Raw genomic sequence first — 22,175 nt, 5'->3', positions numbered from 1 at the left:
TTCCCATCACTCCCCTCACCCACCCACCCACCTCATTCCGGGTTCTGTTTAGGGACCTGATTGCCGCTGGAGGCCACCTACTGTTGCCTTCGCGGATGCTGCCCCAGCCAGAGATGACACACTTCTTGCCCACAGGGAACTTGTGGATGGCCAGCGGCAGGCAGACAGGCTGGATGTACTTGCTGAAGGGGAGTGGCCGGGCCAGCTCCAGGACGGCCACGTCGAAGTCCAGCAGGATGGGGTTGTAGGAGGGGTGAGGCACCACCCGCTTGATGCTGGCCTTCAGGGAGGTGCTCTCTGCAGCGGACAGCGAGGTGGTGCCCGCAAAGGCCGTGATGTACTCCACCTTGGTGCTACCAGCACGTGCACACAAAAGACACACACACACGGTCACCATTAGTGCAATCGGGGCCTGCGGTGACAGAACTTGCCCTGTCCTGTGAGATGCCATCCGCTTCGGGCAAGCCCCCGGGGGGCCCTGTGCTCCCCAGCCCTGGAGTCTCTGCGGGGAGCTCCTCTTCCAAAAGAGATTCCTGTCGTGCCTGGAAGCCTGCCAGAGTTACTGTGGAAGCAGCAGCTTTTGGGGACTGGAGCCCAGGGGCGTAGCAAGGTGGGTGGTGGCCCTGGGGGAGCTTTAAGGATTGCACGCCCTTCCCCGCCTGCCTGCCTTCTTCGCTGCCGCCCACCCATCTCATGTAGCATAGCCTGATGGTGTCCCCAAACCTGCAGGGATGCACCGAGAGTAGATGCTCTATCTAAGGTGAAATTGACAAGCCACTGAGAGCAGGCCTGCCTTAAAGGGCTGCCTGTTCTCACTGGGATCAGGGCAGCTCTGGGATCACAGCTGGCAGAGTACCCAATGAATGGGGGGGGGAGCTGGCTGGAGCCCCCAAGCAACGGCAGGGTAGTGGCGGCTCCGGTGCTGCCGTACTCCCTGTCTCCATGCCAGGCCTGCTCAACGTAGCCCTCTCCACCCCCCACAGCTGTTTTTGGACTATAATTCATAGGAACAGAGGAAGCTGCCAGATACTGAGTCAGACCATTGATCCATCTAGCTCAGTCTTGTCTACACAGACTGGCAGCGGCTTCTCCAAGGTTGCAGGCAGGACTCTCTCTCAGCCCTATCTTGGAGATGCTGTCAGGGAGGGAACTTGGAATCTAGATGCTCTTCCCAGAGCGGCTCCATCCCCTGAGGGGAATCTCTTCCAGTGCTCACACGTGGTCTCCCATTCAAATGCAACCCTGCTTAGCTAAGGGGACAAGTCATGTGCTGCCACAAGAACAACTCTCCTCTCCCATAATCCCCAGCTACAGTGGCCAATATCCAGGGATTATGGGAGTTGTAGCCCAACATCTGCAGGAGGGCTGAAACTGAACTGCTCTACACAATTGCTGGAGCCCACTTCACTTCACATTTGCTTCCCTTATCTGCTGTTCCAGGATGTGAATGGCTTTGAGCTGATTTCCTACCAACAGGCCATGGATACATAAAGTGATTATGGCAAATGAACGTGCAGCCGAGCAAGCAGGCCGCAAAAGCTTCCTCCACCAGGAGCCACTAGACTCTGCATCATGTTTGCTGAAAGAGACTGATCACAACAACCTTCTGGGATGTGTGTGTGGTCCTGCAGGTTGGCCAGGCTAGCTGGGTGCAGGATTCTCTCCATGAGGCCATCCTTCAAATTAGGGCTGGCCAAGGGCAGCTGTGCCCAGGGTTGTGCTTAGGAAGTGCAGGCAGCTACTGCACTCCCCAAGAACCAACAGCCAGGTACTTGGGGTGGGGCACAGCTCATGGGCATGCAGGTGGTCCCACTTTCCATAAAAGCTTCTTCACCAGCCAGGCTGGGAAAGGGCCTCTTTCTGGCCAGGCCTTGGAGAGCTGCTGCCGGTCAGAGCCAGCAACCCTGAGCTGGAGGGGCCAAGGGCAGATTCACAGGCTCATACTTACTGGTTGAAGCAGTGTGCAGCAGAGAGCAGCCAGCGGTCCCCAATGACAGTGGCCCCACAGAAGTGCCGGAGCCCCTCCTTCAGGCTGACCTGCCAGGGCACCTCCCCTCGGACCGCATCCAGCCCGCCTACGATCTTGATGGGTTTGGAGAAAGCAGGTCTCCGGCCGCACTCTGCACAGGGACAAAACCCACCCGTGATGGAAGGAGAATAAACGTCCTACCCAACAACTCAGGCAGCTTGCCCAGTGATGATCAGAGGGTAGGTAAGTGTCCTACCCTCCTTGGGGAGCTGTTTTGTGTGAGGGGAAAAGCAAGGTCCAGGAGGGGGAGGAAGGGATGGTTTGGGAGAGAGCAGCTGAGTCGGATGGCATTTCCTCCCACCTTGGCAGCGTCATCTAACCCAGCAGCTCCTCTCTCCCAGGCCATCACTTCCTCCCCGGCTCCGAACTTGCTTTCCCCCTCACAAGATCACAAAACGGGAGCCGGCACAGATCCTGGACTAGTTATAATCATGTGAACGAGTCTAATGAATGTGCCAACAAAGTCCAGGACTCCTTTGACCGTATTTAGGGCCACTTAGGGATACTGGCCTTGTCTGGACCACAGGTAGCTATGAAGTACTCCTCTTTTCTATTGAGGTGCAGAAGAGGGCAACCAAGATGATCAGGGGCCTAGAGCACCTCTCTTATGAGGCAAGACTACAACACCTGGGATTTAGTTTAGAAAAAAGACGACTGCGGGGAGACAGGATAGAGGTCCATAAAATCATGCATGGTGTGGAGAATCTGGATAGAGAGAAATTCTTCTCCCTCTCCCATAACACTAGAACCAGGGGTCATCCCATGAAATTGACTGCCAGGAAATCTAGGACCAGCAAACGGAAGTACTTTTTCACACCACGCATAATCAACTTGTGGAATTCTCTGCCATGAGATGTGGTGACAGCCAAAAACCGCCTTGGGGTTTTCTTTTAACAAAAGGCGGTATAGAAATGTAAAAATAAATAAATAAAATAAATAAAAACAAAAACAACCTGGATGGCTTTAAGAGGGGTTTGGATAACTTCATGGAGGAGTGGTCTATCATTGGCTACTAGTCGGAGGGGTGTAGGCCACCTCCAGCCTTGGGAGCAGGGTGCCTCTGGGTACCAGTTGCGGGGGAGTAACAGCAGGAGAGAGGGCATGGCCTCAATTCCTGCCTGTGGCTTCCGGCAGCATCTGGTGGGCCACTGTGCAAAACAGGATGCTGGACTAGATGGGCCTTGGGCCTGATCCAGCAGGGCTGTTCTTATGTTCTTATGATGACACCTGTGTCCTAAAACACCAGCCCCAAGCATGCTCTGCTGCTGACAATGAAGGTCACAGACATGGTCAAGAAACAGCCGACTGCAACGATGCAACTCAGCCCTCTCAACCCTGGCATAGTCTTGTTGATCTATCACGCCAGTTCCACATAATCCCACAATCCCTCCTTCAACCCTCATTCCAGACCCTGAGAAGACGCAGTGTCTGCAGAGGCCCTACCTTGGGGCCGGGGCACTGTGGCTGGGCTGCTAGTGGCAGTGGAGCCCAGGGTAGGGCTGGAGCTGAGCTTGGATGTGCTGGTGAGACTGGTGCCCACAGTCGAGGCCGCTTCGGGGACCCCGGTGGCAGGAGTCATCGGGAGGGTGACGGCCGGCGGAGGAGTGAACGTGGAGATGGTGTCGAGGATCCAGTCCCGAAGCTTGGTTACTCGGGCGTAGACCCCGGGACGTTTGGCCTCCGCACAGCCAATTCCCCAGCTCACGATGCCCGCTAGGAAGAAGCGGCCAGATGGTTCCTCGCAGACCAAGGGGCCACCAGAATCCCCCTGCGAAAGAAAGGGGGCAAGAGGAAGACCTCTGTGGCATAGCCAAGACATTCGCCTTCCAGGAGGAGCCCAAAGAGTCAACAGGAAGGGCCCGTGCAGCCGCGCCAAGGAGCCTCCTTGCCTGTACCTGGCAGGAGTCAATTTTGCCCTCCAAATAGCCGGCACACACCATCCGGTCGGTGAGCGCGTTGCTGTACAGGCTGGCACACAATGTCTGGTCCAGCAGCTCAACTGTTGCCTTCTGCAGCAGTTCTGGTTTCACCACTGCAGAGGGGAAGAGGAGAGAGAGAGAGAAAGAGAGAGAGGTCAAGTGGTCCACACAGGACCAGAGGAGGAAACCATCTGAGTGACCACAAGCACCCCCTGGAGGAGAAGAGAGCAGCTGCCACCTTGAACCTTGCACAGGAAAGCAATGCTGATTTTTTAAAAACCATTTCCATAGTAGGGGTTTTTTTCCATCGCAAGGACCACTTTACCAGTAGAGCCTAGCAGCTTGAGAGACGGTCTGAGGCTTCGGTTCAAGCTCCACCTCTTTAATCGACTCACTGTGTGACCTTGGGCAAGTCTCAACTCTATTTCTCAATCTGTAAAATAGAAGTGAGGGAGGCCTGCCTGACAGAGTCATTTAGTGGATTAAATGTTGCTGTTTTTAAAAATCCACTTGGTCTTTTATATATATATCAATATATAGGCTTGCTCACAGGGCAGGAGAAGCACCTGGCCTTGGTAGGAGAACCGAGTGCGTTTCTGATTTTGGGTCACATGCTTGCAAACATTGAAGGTAGGAGGCGAGGAGAATGATCCTGTGCGAGGCGGCAGCCAGGTAGAATGGGTTTCCTCCTCATAAGAACATAAGAACAGCCCGGCAGGATCAGGCCCAAGGAGGCCCATCTAGTCCAGCATCCTGTTTCACACAGTGGCCCACCAGATGCCGCCAGAAGCCACTAGCAGGAGTTGAGGGCATGCACTCTCTCCTGCTGTTGCTCGCCTGCTACTGGTAAAGCTACTCCCCTGTTACTTCCTGCTACTCCCCTGCTACTGGTACTCTCCTGCTGTTACTCCCCTCCTCCCTCGGTAAAAAGCAGGGGATGGGATCTTGGTAGGGCATGCTTGTCCTACCTAGAGGCCGCCTCACACACGATCTCGCTCCCCACCTCCTACCTTAATGTTTGCAAGCACATGACCAAAAATTGGAAGCGCACCCAGCTCTTCTACCCACATTGGGTGCTTCTCCTGCCTTGCCATGAGTTGTGTGAACAAGCCTACTGCAGCCAACTGACTAGGACCGGGGAGACCCGAGTTCAAATCCCCATTCAGCCATGAATCTAGCTGGGTGACTCTGGGTCAGTCACTTCTCTCTCAGCCTAACCTACTTCACAGGGTTATTGTGAAAGATAAACTCAAGTATGTAGCTCCTTGGAGGAAGAGCGGGATATAAATGTAATAATAATAACAACAACAACAACAACTGCCACACAATACATATAACTGTATATGTTACAGTTACAATAGAAATAACTGTAGTCGAGAAGAAAGAAAAACAAGTTAAAATAATCGACATAGCAATACCAGGGGATAGCAGAATAGAAGAAAAAGAAATAGAAAAAAATCACCAAATACAAAGATCTACAAATTGAAATTGAAAGGCTGTGGCAGAAAAAGACCAAAATAATCCCAGTGGTAATTGGCGCCCTGGGTGCAGTTCCAAAAGACCTTGAAGAGCACCTCAACACCATAGGGGCCACAGAAATCACCATCAGCCAATTACAAAAAGCAACTTTACTGAGAACAGCCTATATTCTGCGACGATATCTATAACAGCAGCAACAACATTGACAATAAAATTCTGGCATCCCAGGTCCTTGGGAAGGACTCGATGTCTGGATAAAACAAACCAGTCAATAACACCTGTCTGACTGTGTAAAATAATAATAATAACTACAAGTAAGAGCCACAGATAAAAACGGCCCGGCTGGATTAGGCCTAAGGACCGTCTAGTCCAGCATCCTGTGTCACACAGTTGCCCACCAAATGCCTCTGAGAAGCCAAAGGCAAGAGGTGAGGGCAGGCCCTCTCTCCTGCTGTTGACCCCCTGAATCTAAGGTTCGGTGGCATCTTGCCTCTGAGGCAGGAGGTGGCCTATAGCCACCAGACTAACAGCCATTGATAGTTTGTTAACACAAAGTTAAACCTGCTTCCCTGCTGGCATGTGGCCTACAGATCACACGATCTATATCAGGCCTGCTCAACTTCGGCCCTCTTGCAGATGTTTCCCTACAACTCCCATAATCCCTGGCTATTGGCCCCTGTGGCTGGGCCTTATGGGAGTTGTAGTCCAAAAACAGCTGGGGGGCCTAAGTTGAGCAGGCCTGATCTATATAATGCTCTTAGTTTCACAACAGCCCTGTGAGGTGGGCTAGGCCAAGCTTCCCAGCTGAGCTTTGTGGTTGCCTACATCCAAACCCAGCACTCTCTTCCACTGCTACCGCCTCCACCCCACCCCCCACCTGCTCTTCTGGGATTTAGCTTACAAAAGTCCTCCTTCAGATACCCCCAGCCTGAGATGAGGCACTTCTTGCCAGGAGGGAAGACGTGGGTGGCAGCCGGCAGACACACGGGCTGGACGTATTTGGTGAAGACGAGGGGTTCCGTGAGCTCCAGCAGGGCCACGTCGTAGTCAGCCGTGTCCGTGTTGTAGGAGGGGTGCTTGAGGATGTGGCCCACGCTGGCCTGGGTGGCGCTGCCATCTGCACTGCTCAGCCAAATGCTGCCCATGTGGGCCGTCCACATGTTGGGGTCATGAAACCTGGGAGAGGAGAACTTCAGTGTGCCAAAGCGCCCCACGTTTCCCAACATGGCCGCCCCCCCAAGGAATGCAGTTGGGAGCGGGTGGGTCGCCAAGAACAGCCAGTTGTAATGCAACCTCACGTGACCAAAAAGTCACCCCATTCTTTGCAGACCTGACATTGTGAGGCTTGCTTCCAGAACAGTGTCTGCAGTGTGCATACGCCAGACAGGGCGTACGTGCCTAGAGTGCAGGTAGGGGACCTCAGCTCTGCTGCTGGCCATTTCCCCACAGTTGTCCTCCTTATGCCCCTTGTACCTGGGTGCGACTGCAGCTCCGTGACAGGCCATCTCCAAGGGGGACTGGGAGAGACTCCTGCCTGAAACCTGGGAGTTGTGCCACGGCCAGTCAGTGTACTGAGCTAGCTGGAGCAAAAGTCTGACTTGGTACAAGGCAACGTCCTATGTTCTGACAGTGAAGCCAAGAGACAATCAAGGTGAAGAACAGAAGGAATATTCCCTCATTCCAATTTTGGGGCTGGGGCTGTAGGTAAGTGGTAGGACATCTGCTCTGCACACAGAAGGTCCCAGATTCAATCCCTGACAGCATCTCCATGAGCTTTCCCAGACAGCAGGGCGCTTTCCAGTAGGGGTGTGTCCGAACTGGTCTGGAGGCCATTCGAAAGGCCTCCGAACTGGCCGGACCGGTTCGGACCTGGCCGGTTCGGGTCCGGGTGGGGGGTCTTCCTTTAAGGGCGGGAGGGCTTACTTACCCCTCCCGCCTCTTTGCCCCCTCCAGCGCCCGTATTTCACTGTGTAATTGGGGCGCTGGAAACCAGCCCCCCTGCCCCCCCGCAAGCGGATTAGGGCCAAAAGTAAGCTACTGCCACCGTCGCCCTCCCTCCCAGCCGCCCGCCCAAGTCCTCACCGCATGGTGTTCCAAAAAAGAGAGGAGCTCGCGAACAGAGCTCCTCTCTCGGCAAAGTCTCGGCCCCAACTGGGGCCTTGGGCACGCGGGCGCCGCATAGGACACCTGGGAACTTCCACCGGAGGCCCGGTCTACCCGGCCTCATCCCCTGCCGGTGGGTAGACCAGGCCTCCGGTGGAAGTTCCCAGGTGTCCTATGCGGCGCCCGCGTGCCCAAGGCCCCAGTTGGGGCCGAGACTTTGCCGAGAGAGGAGCTCTGTTCGCGAGCTCCTCTCTTTTTTGGAACACCATGCGGTGAGGACTTGGGCGGGCGGCTGGGAGGGAGGGCGACGGTGGCAGTAGCTTACTTTTGGCCCTAATCTGCTCGCGGGGGGGGGGGGCGGCAGGGGCGGCTGGTTTCCAGCGCCCCAATTACACAGTGAAATACGGGCGCTGGAGGGGGCAAAGAGGCGGGAGGGGTAAGTAAGCCCTCCCCGCCCTAAAAGAAAGGCCCCCCTTCGGTGCCGGTCCGGACTGCTCCGGACCAGGCACATCCCTACTTTCCAGACTAGCTGCTGGAACAGCAGCAAAATGCCTCCATTTGGGCAAGTTGCATTCGGGCCGTAAGCAGGGGGAGCAGTCTTGCAGCAACTAACAACCCGAAAAAACAGCAACTTTTTCACACTGGATATACAATGTCCTTGCTCTATATTGCAGTGATTAAATTCTCAACAAGGCATTGGAAATATGAACAGCACCCTGCTGTCCGCATAGGGATTGCGGTGTCATGATGCAGGAAGTGTGGAAGCCCACTTCAGAGATATGTCCTGACCCCGTTGTAGGGTCTAGTCTGGAAAGCGCCTCGGCTTTACCACAGGTTTTCTGTGAAGCTTTATTGCAAGTTCAAAGTTTCCCAAAAAACCCGACACAAAAAGTGGATTTTTTTTTACCCTGGACAGGGACGGAGCCACCACTAGGCCAACAGGTTCAAAGAACCTGGGCCGCTGATCAATCAGGGGCCGCGTCTCGCAGCCCTGACATGCCCCCCGCATCTGACGTCAGACGCGGGGATGCTAGTTTAGCTCCCGAGTGGGGGGCCGCACAGCCGCTGCATTCGCAGTGCCAGCCAGGAGCAGCTCTTCCCTGCAAAGGAAGGGAAGAGTTGCTCCTGGCTCCACGCTGTGAACGCAGTGCCAGCCTAACTAGCTCCTGAAGGGGCCGCGGGGCCCCTTCAGGAGTTAAAAGGCTGGCGCTGCTTTCGCAGCACAGCCCAGGAGTGGCTCTTCCCTGCAGGGAAGGATCGCTCCTGGGCTAGCACCAGCCTTAGTTTAACTGCCAAAGGGGCCGCGGGGCCCCTTCAGCAGTTAAACTACACTCCCGGCCCCGAACGGAGCCTCAAGGCTCTGTTCAGCCAGTCCACGCCCTGCGTCTGATGTCAGACGTGGGGGCGTGGCTAGCCCAGCGTCTGACGTCAGACGCGGGGGCGGGATCAGTGGGGCCGCCGCACACAGGCCACCAGCGGTCCAGCTCCACCACTGACCCTGGATATAAATCAGGCTACATTCAAATGCACACTGAAAAACCCGAATTGTGTGTGAAGTGCTCCCTGACAGCTCGCAGGGACCTTGGGGTAAATCTGGCTGATATGTGAATACACACCTTCCATTCAGGAGGAGATGTGAACTAAAAGCCCTGTGTGAAAAACTTCCAGGTGGGGCTGGGAAAGACATCTGCCTGAAACTCTGAAGAGCTGCTGCCAGTCAGAGTAAAGAGTACTGAGCTAGAGGCACCAAGGGTCTGACTCAGTAGGCAGCAGCTTCCTATGTTTCTAACCCCATCTCAGAAGTCCTGCACAGCGCCTCCTGTCTTCCTTCCTTCAGATCCCTCCTTAAACCCCACCTTTCCTCTTTGCAGCTTTTGACACAAGCCCCCGTAATCCCCAAACTAACTAGGCCTAGTCAAACATGCAGCCAAGTGAGAGATGGTACAGTTCTAAGGTGGGTAGAATGAACCCTGCCATTCCAGAGTGCAGGGAGGGGCTCACATTTCCCAACGCTCCCCATGTGGAAAACTCCATGCAGACAGAAAACTAGCACCAAAGGGAATAAGCTGGGTCAGAACCTCTCTCCCTCATGTGCAACTTCTATTTGCAGGGAGCTTTTTTCTTTTTCTTTTTCACATGGGGGGAGCATTCCAAACTGGCACTCCTGCTTGCAGTCCACCATACCACCCCAGGATCCTCCTGGACATCTTGTCTCCCTCCCCTCCATCCAATTCCAGGTTGCCAGTTCTGTGGAACAGGGACCTGTCTTCTTGGGGCTACTCCAGGGACATAGGAAGGCCTTGAGTTAGAACCTTGGTCAAGGCCCTTGGTCAAGGTCTCAAGTTAGAACCTTGGTCAATCAGGAGTCAGAACCTTGGTCTATCTAGCTCATTATTGTCTACACAGACTGGCAGCAGCTTCTCCAAGGTTGCAGGCAGGAGTCTCTCTCAGCCCTCTCTTGGAGATGCTGCCAGGGAGGGAACTTGGAACCTTCTGCATGCAAGCAGGCAGGTGCTCTTCCCAGAATGGCTCCATCCCCTAAGAGGAATACCTTGCAGTGCTCACACATGTAGTCTAGTCTCCCATTAGACTGGGGAGGACCCTGCTTAGGAAAGGGGACAATTCATGCTTGCTACCACAAGACCAGCTCTCCTCCTACACAGAGTCGTGCACACTGATGGTGCAATAGAAGCAGTCTTAGTAGTGCTTCATGTGAGGTGCAGGTCTCCGTGCCAAGGAGGGCACCATCCGTGCCAAGGAGGGCAGGGTGGAGCAGGAGAGGAAGGGGCTGCCCCGGCTTACTCGTTGAAGCAGTGAGCTGCAGACACCAGCCACTTCGCTGTCAGGATAGTTGCCCCGCAGAAGTGTTCGTTGCTCTCCCTCAGACTGACCTGCCAGGGGAACTCCCCCCGGGAGGCCTCGGACCCCCCCACAATCCGGTTGGCCACCTGCAACGCCGGCCGCATCCCACAGTCTGGAAGAGAGAGATGAAGGGCCCATCGGGAGCATCACTCGACATGATGGAGAGGAAGAATTCAGGGTGGGGGTGGTGAGGAAGGACTTGGCGGGAGGGCAGAGTTCCTTGTAACAGGGATTCCCAGGCGATGTTGACTGCAACTCCCAGCATCCACTGTTGCAACAGCCTTTGGCTGGGGATTCTGGGAGTTGTAGTCAACAACATCTGGGCGTCCCTGTTACAGGAAACACTGCAGGGGGTTCAAATTAATGCACTCCGATGAAATTTACCAAAAACATTCCAAACCAAAAATGTCAAATTCTGAAGAGGAAAACAAATTGGACTGTTGCAATCTTTTAAATTCTGATCATTCAAACTTTGATGTGTGAGCTTCAGTATCTTGCGGTTGAATATCATAGCCCTGTTCAGAAGTTATGTTGAACACTGATACAATGAGTATACAGTGTCCTCAGGTACAGTTATTCACACATTATGCTGAACGCAGGCAGAGCAGTACACTTTCTGCACTCTGCATTTCCCAGCACTGTTATATGGGAGAAGACAGGATGTCTCTTCGAAGATGATGCCTGCTCCAACACATATGTGCACCATCCTGAAGAACTAGTGAGTGCCTGGGGCCATCTTAGAAGAGGTATTGCCCCCATCTCCCTCATACCGGAGGGAATGCTTCTTCTAAGATGATGTTCAAAACCTGCAATTTTTATAATTTAAATAATGTACAACATTGACAACTGCTGCCCAGTTGAAATGCATTTTATTGATGAATCCAACCAATTAACTAAAAGTTGCAGGCCTAAACAGCAGAGATTTTTTTCAGCTCTTCCGACTGCATGGGGATGCATCTCAAACAGGGATTCCCAGATGTTGTTGACAACAACTCCCATAATCCCCAAGCAAAAGCCATTGCAGCTGGGGATTCTGGGAGTTGTAGTCAACAACAACTGGGAATCCATGTTAGAGGAAACACTGACCCCAAACTGACACGACACAACAGACGTACCACCCTCCACTCTGGGTCATCCCAGCACACACCAGATTAAGGGAACCCACCACAATCAGCCTCGTCAGAGCCGTCTTTGCAGTCCTGCCGGTCATTGCACTCTGCATTCTCCGCCAACGCACACTGGCCACTGCGGCAGGCAAAGGTGTTCCCAGTGCAAGCACCTACAAGCACAGCAATTGTTGGAGATGGAATTCCAGTGCATTGACCTTTTGCACCATATATCCTAATGACCACTAGAGGCTTTGGGAGCAGAGATAGCTAGTGAGGGTCTCCTTTACCTGTCCCTGCTTGCCTCTGCTCTATGAACCCTGCCTTGACTCCTCAGGGACTTCCTGTAGTGAGTCAGTCCTCTTCCTTTCTTCCTAGAGAGAAGATGGAAACATCTCTCTCTCTCCCTACTTATTCATGATGTAGCTGATTGATAGGATAGGTCTTTCCTATCCCAAATGTACTTCACCAATAAATCAATTTAGTTTAGACCAGGGCTGCTCAACTTTGGCCCTCCTGCAGATGTTGGCCTACAATTCCCATAATCCCTGGCTACTGGCCATTGTGGATAGGATTATGGGAGTTGTAGTACAAAAACAGCTGGGGGGCCTAAGTTGAGCAGGCCTGGTTTAGACTCTACAGTGATTTCCATGCATGTTACTTAAATAGCTGCAACAACTAACTCTGCACTCTGTAACTGGAGTGGTAGTTTCCTTGGTGCTTTGCTAAATAAGAACAAACCCCCAACAGGGTTATGGGCTCAGCATCCCAAAGGTCTGCAGCAGAGCTCTTTCTTTTAAAGTGCAGTTGAATGAGTTAGTAAGACAGCATGGATCCAGAAGTTAGGACTTTAAAATGGAGTCATGCAAAGAAGTTGCCACAAGATGTCAGTGTTGCTTACTTAATAAAGGGATGAGACCCAGCTTTTCTGGACAGTCACAGACATAGTCACAGCGTCCTTTGGAGCTAATACATTCTGATGTCTCTGGCCCACTTGATAATAGTATGGGTGGCAATTGCTACATGCTCACATTTATTGATGGTTTTTCAAGATTTACTTACGTATGTCCTCTGAGAGAGAAAAGTCAAGTGTTTGAAAGATTTAAAGAATATATTGCACTGGTCAATAACAAATTTGGAAGAAAGCCTCAGAGACCAAGGTCAGACAATCCCAGAATAGTGGGCTACATGGATTCAGACTGGGCTGAAGACAGAACAGACTGCAAGTCCACAAGTGGACATTTGTTCTTGTATGGAGATGGAGCCATAAGTTGGGCTAGCCACAAACAGTCACTTGTTCTGCTCTTATCTACAGAAGCAGAATATATTTCCGCAGCTGAAGCATGCAAGGAAGCGGTGTGGATACACCAGCTACTATCAGACTTTGGGACTGAGGAACCAAAGTCCACAACAATGTTTGAGGATAACCAAAGTTGTATCCAGATCTCCCAGATGGAGAAGATGAAGTCTCAAACTAAGCACATTCCCATAAAGTATCACTATGTTCGAGATATGCAAGAGAAAGGGGTAGTCCAGTTGGAGTACTGCCCAACAGAAGAGATGCTGGCAGATGGATTGACTAAGCCACTGCCTAGAGACAGATTCCAGATGCTTCGTGAGAAGATGGGAGTCGTGAGCCAGTGAGCCAGGCGATGAGAAGGGGTGTTGGAGATGGAGTTCCAGTGCACCAACCTTTTGCAACAGCTAGCCTAATGACAACTAGGGGCATTGGGAGTAGAGGTAGTTAGTGAAGGTCTCCTTTACCTGTCTCTACTCTACTCCATTCATTCATTCATTCATTCATTCAATTTCTATACCACTCTTCTAAAATGACTCAGGGCAGTTTACACAGAGAAATAACAAAGAAATAAGATGGATCCCTGTCCCCAAAGGGCTCACAATCTAAAAATTGTGATCCCTGCCTTGACTCCTCAGGTCCTTCCTGTAGTAAGTCAGTCTTCTTCCTTTCCTCCTAGAGAGAAGATGGAAACCACTTTCTCTCTCCCTACCTATTCATAGGAGCATAGGAAGCTGCCATATATTGAGTCGGATCATTGGTCTATCTAGCTCAGTATTGTCTTCACAGACTGGCAGTGGCTTCTCCAAGGTTGCAGGCAGGAATCTCTCTCAGCCTTCTCTTGGAGATGCTTCCAGGGAGGAAACTTGGAACCTTCTGATGCTATTCCCAGAGTGGCTCCATCTCCTAAGGGGAATATCTTACAGTGCTCACACATCAAGTCTCTCATTCATATGCAACCAGGGTGGATCCTGCTTAGCTAAGGGGACAAATCATGCTTGCTACCACAAGACTAGCCCTCCTCTCCATTATGTAGCTGATTCATTATGTAGCTGATCAATAAGGTAGATCTTTCCTATCCCAAATGTACTTCACCAACTACATCAATTTAGTTTCCACTCTACAGTGATCTCCATGTGTGTTAGCTGCAACAACTAAACTCTGCATTCTAACTGGAGTAGTAGCTTCCTTGGTGCTTTGCTAAATAATCACAAACTCCCAACAGCAATGACAGAAGTCAGCCCAACTCTGAGCTACTTGCTCTGCCACCCTTTACCATGTGAGAGAGTTTGGGGGCAGTTGTACCTTTGGGGGGGGGCGTAATCTGATGGGAAGAGTGATCAATGGCTCCTGGGTACGTGGCCTTCTCTTGCAGTGAGCACAGAAACATAGGAAGCTGACTTATACCGAGTCCGACTATTGGTCCACCTAGCTCAGTCAGAAAAAAATGATGGGAGGAGAACTGGTCTATGGAAGGAGAACAGGTCTTGTGGTAGCAAGCATGAATTGTCCCCTTTGCTAAGCAGGGTCCACCATGGTTTGCATTTGAATGGGAGACTTCATGTGTGAGCACTATCAGATCTTCACCTCAGGGGATGGGGCCACTCTGGGAAGAGCACCAGCCTGCTTGCATGCAGAAGGTTTCAAGTTCCCTCCCCGGCAGCATCTCCAAGATAGGGCTGAGAGAGACTCCTGCCTGGAACCTTGGAGAAGCTGCTGCCAGTCTGTGTAGACAATACTGAGCTAGATGGACCCATGGTCTGACTCGGTAGAAGGAAGCTTCCTACGCTCCTATCATCTGCACTGACTGGCAGTGGCTCTTCAATATTTCAGGCAGGGGTCTTTCCCAGCCCTACCCGGAGATGCTGCCAGGGAGTGAACCTGGGCCTTTCTACATGCAAGCAAGCAGATGCTCTCCCACTGAGCTACTACGGCCCCATCCCTGACACAGATATGATTATATAAGAAGCTGCCTTATTCCAAGTCAGTACATCAGACCATCTAGATGCGCATTATCAATACTGACTGGTGACAATTCTCCAGAGTTTCAGGCAGGAACCTCCCTAGAGAGGCCAGGGATTGGACAGGGTTTCCATCCCTGTGTAGCAGTATAAATTATGCACAGGAGCCAGGATGGGTGCAAATCTGGCTCATTTGCAAAACACATTCAAATCACAACGTTCAAGGTCAGTCAGAGCAAAACAGCTGAGGGGCCCATGAAAGCTTTGGCTATGACTAACCTGTCTGTCTTTAAAAGGTACTACCATGAAAGTGTTTAGATTGCAAAATTCAGGTTGCCAGGAGGACGAAGCTGGGTGGTGGTGGTTGTGTTTTAAAATATAGTCACGGGTCAGACCCCCAGTTAAGAAAATGAAGCCTACCTGATTTCAGCACCATTCCGGAGAGGGAGAGACTGCTGGGCCCTGCGTGAGAGAAAGAAAACATAATGGGTATGACTCCACCTGGGCTGGATCCCTGTAGATGGATAAGATGGATCCCTGTCCCCAAAGGGCCCACAATCTAAAAAGAAGCATAAGAGAGACACCAGCAACAGTCACTGGACGGGGACTATGCTGGGGGTGGAGAGGGCCAGGTCCTCTCCCCCCTGATCAATAAAGAGAATCACCAGGTTAAAAGGTGCCTCTTTGCCCAGTTCGCAGGGGTTCTGAAGCTGCTTCTCTAGAGCCAGACCCTCGATCTCTCTAGCTCACCATCCTCTATATAATCGGGGGGAAACCACCATTGTGTAGACGGGTCCAAAGAACCCAGCCACCACTCCCTGTGGAACCTCCCCATGCGCCCCATTTGACATCCGACACTGGGGACATGGCCATATGTGGAAACCGGACCATGCTGTCCCGTTCACAAGGCGCTTCAGCCAGCGCTGGGCTCGCAACCTAGCTGGGAATGTGTCTCTGCCTTTCGAGGCAGGGAAAGGTGCACCCAGCCTCGCAGCCCCATTTCTGCACATGGCCACACCCCCTGCACCTGATGTCAGATGCAGGGGGCGTGGCTAAGGTGCGACGGGCTGCTGCCACTGGGTTACACCCATGCCACCACCAGCTTCCTATGCACCTGATCCTCTACACCAGGGTCACACAACTTCAGCCCTCCTGCAGATGTTGAACTGGAATTGCCATCATCCCTGACTATTCGCCACTGCGGTTAGAGGTGATGCAACCTTGCTCTACACCAACTGGCAGCAGCCCTCCAACGTTGCAGGCCCAGAAGGGTCTTCCCCAACCTCTTTTGCCCCAAGGGCTTTTCACACTTGCTGGGAGCTGGGTTGAGGATGGAAGGGGATACTGGGGAACCACCAGCCCCAATCTGCCCCTACATATCAAGCAGATTAGCACTGAGAGAGACTGTGGTACAGTGGCTGGAGCACTGGGGTGGAGTGACTTGGGCTTGCATCCCCTGCTCCATCATGAAATGATCTTGGGCCTGTTGCACACGCTCAGACTCACCCACCTTGCAAGCAGCTTCCGAATAGAACACTGGGTGACCTGCAATTGTGTTTCTTTGAGCTCTTTGACAGAGAGAACAACTGATTCCAGGATGCATAAGGAAAAGCCCTACTGGATCAGGCCAAGGTCCCATCTAGTCCAGTATCCTGCTACATGCGGTGGCCAACCAGGTGCATCAGAAAGAGATCCGAGAGAAAGAGGGCAACTACTGCCCCCTCTCACTGGTGTTCCCTAGCACCTTGTGTTCAGGGGTGTACCCCCTCTGATCCTAATGGAAGTATACTGTACAGCTGTCCAGGTTGTTGTTGTTGTTATTTATCTACATTTTATATCTCACTCTTCCTCCAAGGGGCCCAGAGCGGTGTACTACATACTTAGGTTTCTCCTCACAACAACCTTGTGAAGTAAGTTAGGCTGAGAGAGACGTGACTGGCCCAGAGTCACCCAGCAAGCATCATGGCTGAATGGGGATCTGAACTCGGGTCTCCCTGGTCCTAATCCAGCACTCTAACCACTACACCACACTGGTTCTCAAGTAGCCATTGACAGCCCGATCCTCCATTTTAAAAATTTATTTATTATTTTTCTATACCACCACAAAGTCTGGGCGATTTACAACAATTACAACAGTTTAAAACCGATTTGGTGTCATCAACAGGCTTGGCCACCTCACTGCTCAGCCCTAACTCCAGATCATTTAGGAACAAGTTAAAAAGCTCCAGTCCCAGTACAGATCTGTGGCGGACCCCACTTTGCACATCTCTCTCCAGGAAAATGTCAGTTTATTCCTGCTGTCTGCTTTTTGTTCTTTAACCAGTTACCAATCCACAGAAGAACCTGTCCTCTTATTGCCATGGCTGTTTACTTTGCTCAAGAGCCTTTGGTGAGGGACTTGGTCATAAGCTTTTTGGAAGTCCAAGCATACACTATTTACTGGATTACCGCTATGTATATGCTTCTTGACACTTCCAAAAATGGTCTCTGAGGTTAATGGTGTAGTGTGGTGTCGTGGTGAGAGTGCTGGACTAGGTCCAGGGAGACCTGAGTTCTAATCCACATTCAGCCATGGTGCTTTCTGGGTGACTCTGGGCCAGTCACTTCTCTCTCAGCCTAACCTAATTCACCAGGGTTGTTGTGAGGAGAAACTTAAGTATGTAGTACACTGCTCTGGGCTCCTTGGAGGAAGAGCGGGATATAAAATGTAATAAAATAAATAAATAATGAGGCAAGGCTTTCCCTTTCAGAAGCTGTGTTGGTTCTTCCTCACAAAGGCTTGCTCTTCTATATGCTCGATGATTTTCTCTTTAAGAATGCTTTCTTTTAACTTACCCAGAACAGATGTTAAACTAACTGGCCTGTAGTTACCAGATCCCCTCTGGATTCTTTTTTAAAAACCGAGTTACATTGGCCTCTATCCAGTCCTCAGGTATGGAGGCCCATTTTAGGGACAAGTTACATATTTTTGTTAAGAGACCTTTGAGTTCTTTAAGAACTCTTGGGTGGATACCATCCAGCCCTGATGATTTGTTACTTTTAATTTGTCAATAAGAGCTAGAACTTCATAGCTTGTCACCTTTATTTGCCTCAATTCCTCAGGTTCCCTTCTGGAAAATGTCATTTCAGGGACAGGTATCTGCCCTACATCTTCACTAGTGAAGACAAATGCAAAGCATTCACTCAGCTTCTCTGCAATCTCTTTATTCTCCTTTAGCATACCTTTATTTCCTGGTCATCTAGCAGTCCAATCACCTCTCTAGCCAATTTCCTGCTTCAAATGAATGTAAAGAACATTTTTATTGTTGGTCCAGGGGCGTAGCTAGGGGAGAGGGGGCTTGTGTTTGCCCCTCTCCCCGGAGGCCCTTCAAACTGAGGGAGATAATGAAGAAAATAGGAAGGGGTGGAGAAGGGGAACCCTCTGGAGTTGGTGGGGCCGGGTTCTTTGAACCCATCCACTCAATTATAGCTACACCTCTGTGTTGGTCTTAATGTTCTTAGCTATATGCTCCTCAAAGTCTTTTTTGGCATCTCTTGTTGTTTGCATGTATTTCTCTTGCTAGAATTTGTGTTCCCTTCTATTTTCCTCATTTGGGCAAGAGATGTCCATTTCTGAAGGAAATAGACATCCCTTGCTTTCATCTACTTCCCTGGACATCTACTTCCTTGCTTTCAGTAGCTTCCTTGACCTTGCTAGTTAACCACATAGGCATCCTCTTGGACTCGATGGTATTTCCCCCGATCCGAGGTAACAGATTCTAGCTGAGCTTCTATGACTGTGGTTTTGAAAAGCCTCCAAACACAGTGGAGGGACTTGACCCTCCTGACTTGCCCTTTCGACCACCATTTGATCAATCACCTTATCTGGGGGATACCTGTGAGCGTGGCTGAGGAGATGGTGCCATAGGCAGGCAATGGGATCCCTGGCTGCTTGTCCAGAGCGGCGGCTAGCCCTCGCCTGAGCGCTTCCTCTTCCACACCTGGGCTTGGCAGCTGCTTGGAGAACCAGAGGCGAAAATGGACCACCACCAGGCTGGCATTGCCCCCCCTAACAATGGGAAACGAGAGGTCCTTATGATCCTGCAGCAGGATGGTGGGGGGCAGCAGCAGGGTTAGGCCCACACCAGCTCCTCTTCCCTCCTGTGCCTCCTCCCTCAGCTTGCCGCAGTGCTAGCGCCCGTGTGACAGGGAGGAACACAGTGTGGCCAGCCGTACCTGTACTGCAAGATGGAGCACCCTGAGCAACTTCCTTCCAGGGGAGAATTCTGGAAACTGCTTTGGAACTGCCGGAGCAAGAAGAGAGTGCACAGAATGAACCCCGCAGATCTGGAGGAGCCAGAGGGATGAAAGGACAGCTTCTTAATATCTCCATATTCCAGACAGGGAGGATGAAAGCAAGACCAAGCATCACTGAGCCAGGTGCAAGCTTTTAAAGACCGATTCAAAGAACTGCTCGTTTTTCTGTTCCCGGTTGGAAAGCAGCCATGGTATCTTTATCCTAGCATGCCTGGGAGCAGGGGCAGCGTGAGGGATTGTGGTCAGTGTTCCCTGTAACAGGGATTCCCAGATGCTGTTGACTACCAACTCCTATCATCCCCCGCTGCAATGGTCTTTGGCTGGAGCTGATGGGGGTTGTAGTCAACAGCATCAGGGAATTCCTGTTACAGGGAACACTGATTGTGGCACTTGAGGCAAGGTGCAAAATGCTACCTTGCGCTGTGCCTTTGGTGGGGACCAGCCCCCTTTCAAAACTAACCCTTGCAAGATTTTAAAATGGTACAGGGAAGAGGGGAGGTCTCTCCTCATGCTTCTTGCAAGCTTTGCATGAGGAGAGGCTTGCAAGGTCAGTTCTGAAGAGCTGCTCGGAAGGCAGGGGGAACAGATCTTGCTGCCCCAATAATCTGCCACTTGAGGCAAACGCTTCACTTTGCCCCATGAAAGGATCGCCCTTGCCTGGGAGGTCCTTTTGCAGCCAGAGTTGTCTGACTGACTTAAGCCTACAAAATATCTCTTCCATTTCCTCTTCTGACCAATTCCAGTCTGGAGCTTCTGTTCTGAGCTGGCAGCCACACTTTCTTTCTGCTTAACATCCAATCTGAAAAAGAGTTCCAAATGAACACACTAATTTGTAATTGCTGTTGTTGTTGGTCTTCTCCACACAAGGGCTCCTGAGCACTGCTGAAGCAATACTCCTCCCAATCAGCTGGAAGCAGAACTGAAGTGGTGGCTCTAGGAGTTCTGTCTTCTGGAACTCTATGGTTTTATCATCCACAATGATGTTGTTTTAATACCATGCTTTTAAATGTTAATTCACCCATAAATCATTCATGGTGTTTTATTTTTCATGATAACATTTTGCTTTTCCAAATTCCCCAATCCATGTATATTTTGATGCTATATTAAAAAAATCAAACTTTTGGTTTATGATGATTGGTCTCACCCCTCCCTATTCATATAACTGTCATTTCCACACATAAGTAAGCCTTTAGTTAAAAGATCCCCTAACATGGGTGTGCATGCCTGCACAACATGACACATGGCACTATTTCCCCCATAAAAATCCCACTCCCACTCCCACACTCTTGGGTTGAGGTTTGACTGAAAGACAGGCTACAGACCCCACCCCTCCACCCCTATTTCCTAGCGATTGGCCCAAGTGGAGATTAAACCAAGTGACTGTTTGTCTTGTAGGCAAAGCTTTTCCAGAAGGCCACAAGAAAGGTCTAGGGCCCTCTCTCTCTACGGGCCTGACTCACCAGCCTCTCCAAAACGGGTGTCAACATGTGGGAATAGTCCGAGCTGGGACACTGCAGGCTGCTGTCGTATCGGATCCCTTGCAACTCCACCAGGTGCTCAAAGAAGGACTCTTGCCTGGAAAGGAAGGCTATGGAGAAAGAGAAGCATGTCCCCTCTCCACCACTGAAGTTGAAGTACAGCAGAGCAGAACTTGATGATTGTGAAGCAAGGGAAGGGCCACCTGAACCACACAAGCAACCTGTGCAGATATACTGGAGGGCAGCAACATGTTTATGGATGCCAGCTAGGGCAGCACAGAATCAGAACGCTGAGGGGAAAGTTGTAAGAGAGTCATAGCAGGTCTCATGGCCAATCCCACAAAGAGTGATGGGCCCCACTTTGATGCATCAATATTTTTTAAAAGGTTAAAAATGGTCAAATATATTTTTATACTACAAGCACACACACAAACTTTTCAAATGATATTGATTTTAATTCTAAAGTTCCCTTATGATCTATGCAAACATATTCCTAAACCTTGTACTAACATGCATTTTTTTAAATAACAAAGCCTGCGCTGCACCCCAAAATGTTGAAATCAGCAACTAGGATTTCAGCCTTTTAGCTTGAGAATGAATATTTCACTAGGCAATGTACTGTCAAATGTATCATACATGCACAATAGAGCCAACATTTTCTGCAAGTAGATTCATATTGTTTGAATTAACTTGTGTCTTTGCAGTACGAAAAACATCTCAGACAACTTTTAACTTTGATTTTTATATCTATCACAAGCCATTACAGGCCCTGTGAGTGTGCTTTCTCCTTTCCACTTCTATCTGCAAGTGGGGTGGGATTAAAAGCTCCCATGACTTACCTCTATGCAACACTAACAGAAGACATTGGTTCCTACTCTGCTTCATTGTTTTCAACCCAGAGGTAAAAGTCAGCCAATCCTGGCTATCAGATCACCTTCTCTCTGCACATGGAGGACCTGCTTAGGAATGTAGCCCAAAGCGGGTGGCAAACTCCATCTAAGGCTAAATATCACCACTATTTTCAAGCCACTAGATCAAGTCTGTTCAACTTCGACCCTCCTGCAGATGTTGGCCCACAACTCCCATAATCCCATAATCTATTGGGCACTGTGGCTGGGGATTATGGGAGCTGTAATCCAAAAACAGCTGGGGGACCTAAGTTGAGCAGGCCTGCACTAAATGGATCCCCCTCTGCAGTGGCACAGCAACATGGAGGGTGGTCCAGGGATGAGATTTGGGGTGGTCCCCCATTGCTGCCGCCACCACTCACCCACTGCTCTCCCGCCACTGACGTTATGCCCAGATGGCTTCCCTTTGCCAGGCCTTCTGGCAAAGTCTAATGACAGTCTAATGACATCACTGTGCTAATGCAAGCCAGCACAATTACATTATTAAACTGCATCGCAGCTGGCCAGGCGAAGCAGGCTGCTTGGCAGTGGCGGCGGCACAGGCAGGCAACCAGATAGCTGTTGAGGGACCACCAAGCCAGGCAATGGACTCCCCAAGAGGACGTCACGGAGGGGCAGGGTGAGCCTTCAGAAACACGTGTGTGTGTGTGTCTGTCTGTCTGTCCCCTGCTCTTAGCCATGTGCCTGCCCCTCTGCTCTTAGCATGGAAAGGGCCCAGGTTGGCTCCCACTGATTCT

At 51.0% G+C, this 22,175-nt stretch overlaps 1 protein-coding gene across 1 annotated transcript in view; it reads right to left on the bottom strand.

The window, feature by feature from the left end:
• Window positions 1–22,175, bottom strand: part of TMPRSS9 (transmembrane serine protease 9) — a 60,870-nt gene that overhangs the window by 12,931 nt on the left and 25,764 nt on the right. Inside the window, 11 exon segments of the mRNA XM_053302981.1 lie at window positions 82–353; window positions 1,949–2,120; window positions 3,473–3,797; window positions 3,925–4,061; window positions 6,329–6,603; window positions 10,333–10,504; window positions 11,558–11,671; window positions 15,177–15,218; window positions 18,632–18,804; window positions 18,972–19,039; window positions 20,513–20,640. Of these exon segments, the coding sequence (XP_053158956.1) occupies window positions 82–353; window positions 1,949–2,120; window positions 3,473–3,797; window positions 3,925–4,061; window positions 6,329–6,603; window positions 10,333–10,504; window positions 11,558–11,671; window positions 15,177–15,218; window positions 18,632–18,804; window positions 18,972–19,039; window positions 20,513–20,640 (1,878 nt within the window).

Source organism: Hemicordylus capensis, chromosome 2 (genome assembly GCF_027244095.1).
Source record: "Hemicordylus capensis ecotype Gifberg chromosome 2, rHemCap1.1.pri, whole genome shotgun sequence".
Classification (NCBI taxonomy): domain Eukaryota; kingdom Metazoa; phylum Chordata; class Lepidosauria; order Squamata; family Cordylidae; genus Hemicordylus; species Hemicordylus capensis.
Note: the sequence above shows the minus strand (reverse complement) of the source record. Positions and strands in the feature narration are given on the sequence as shown.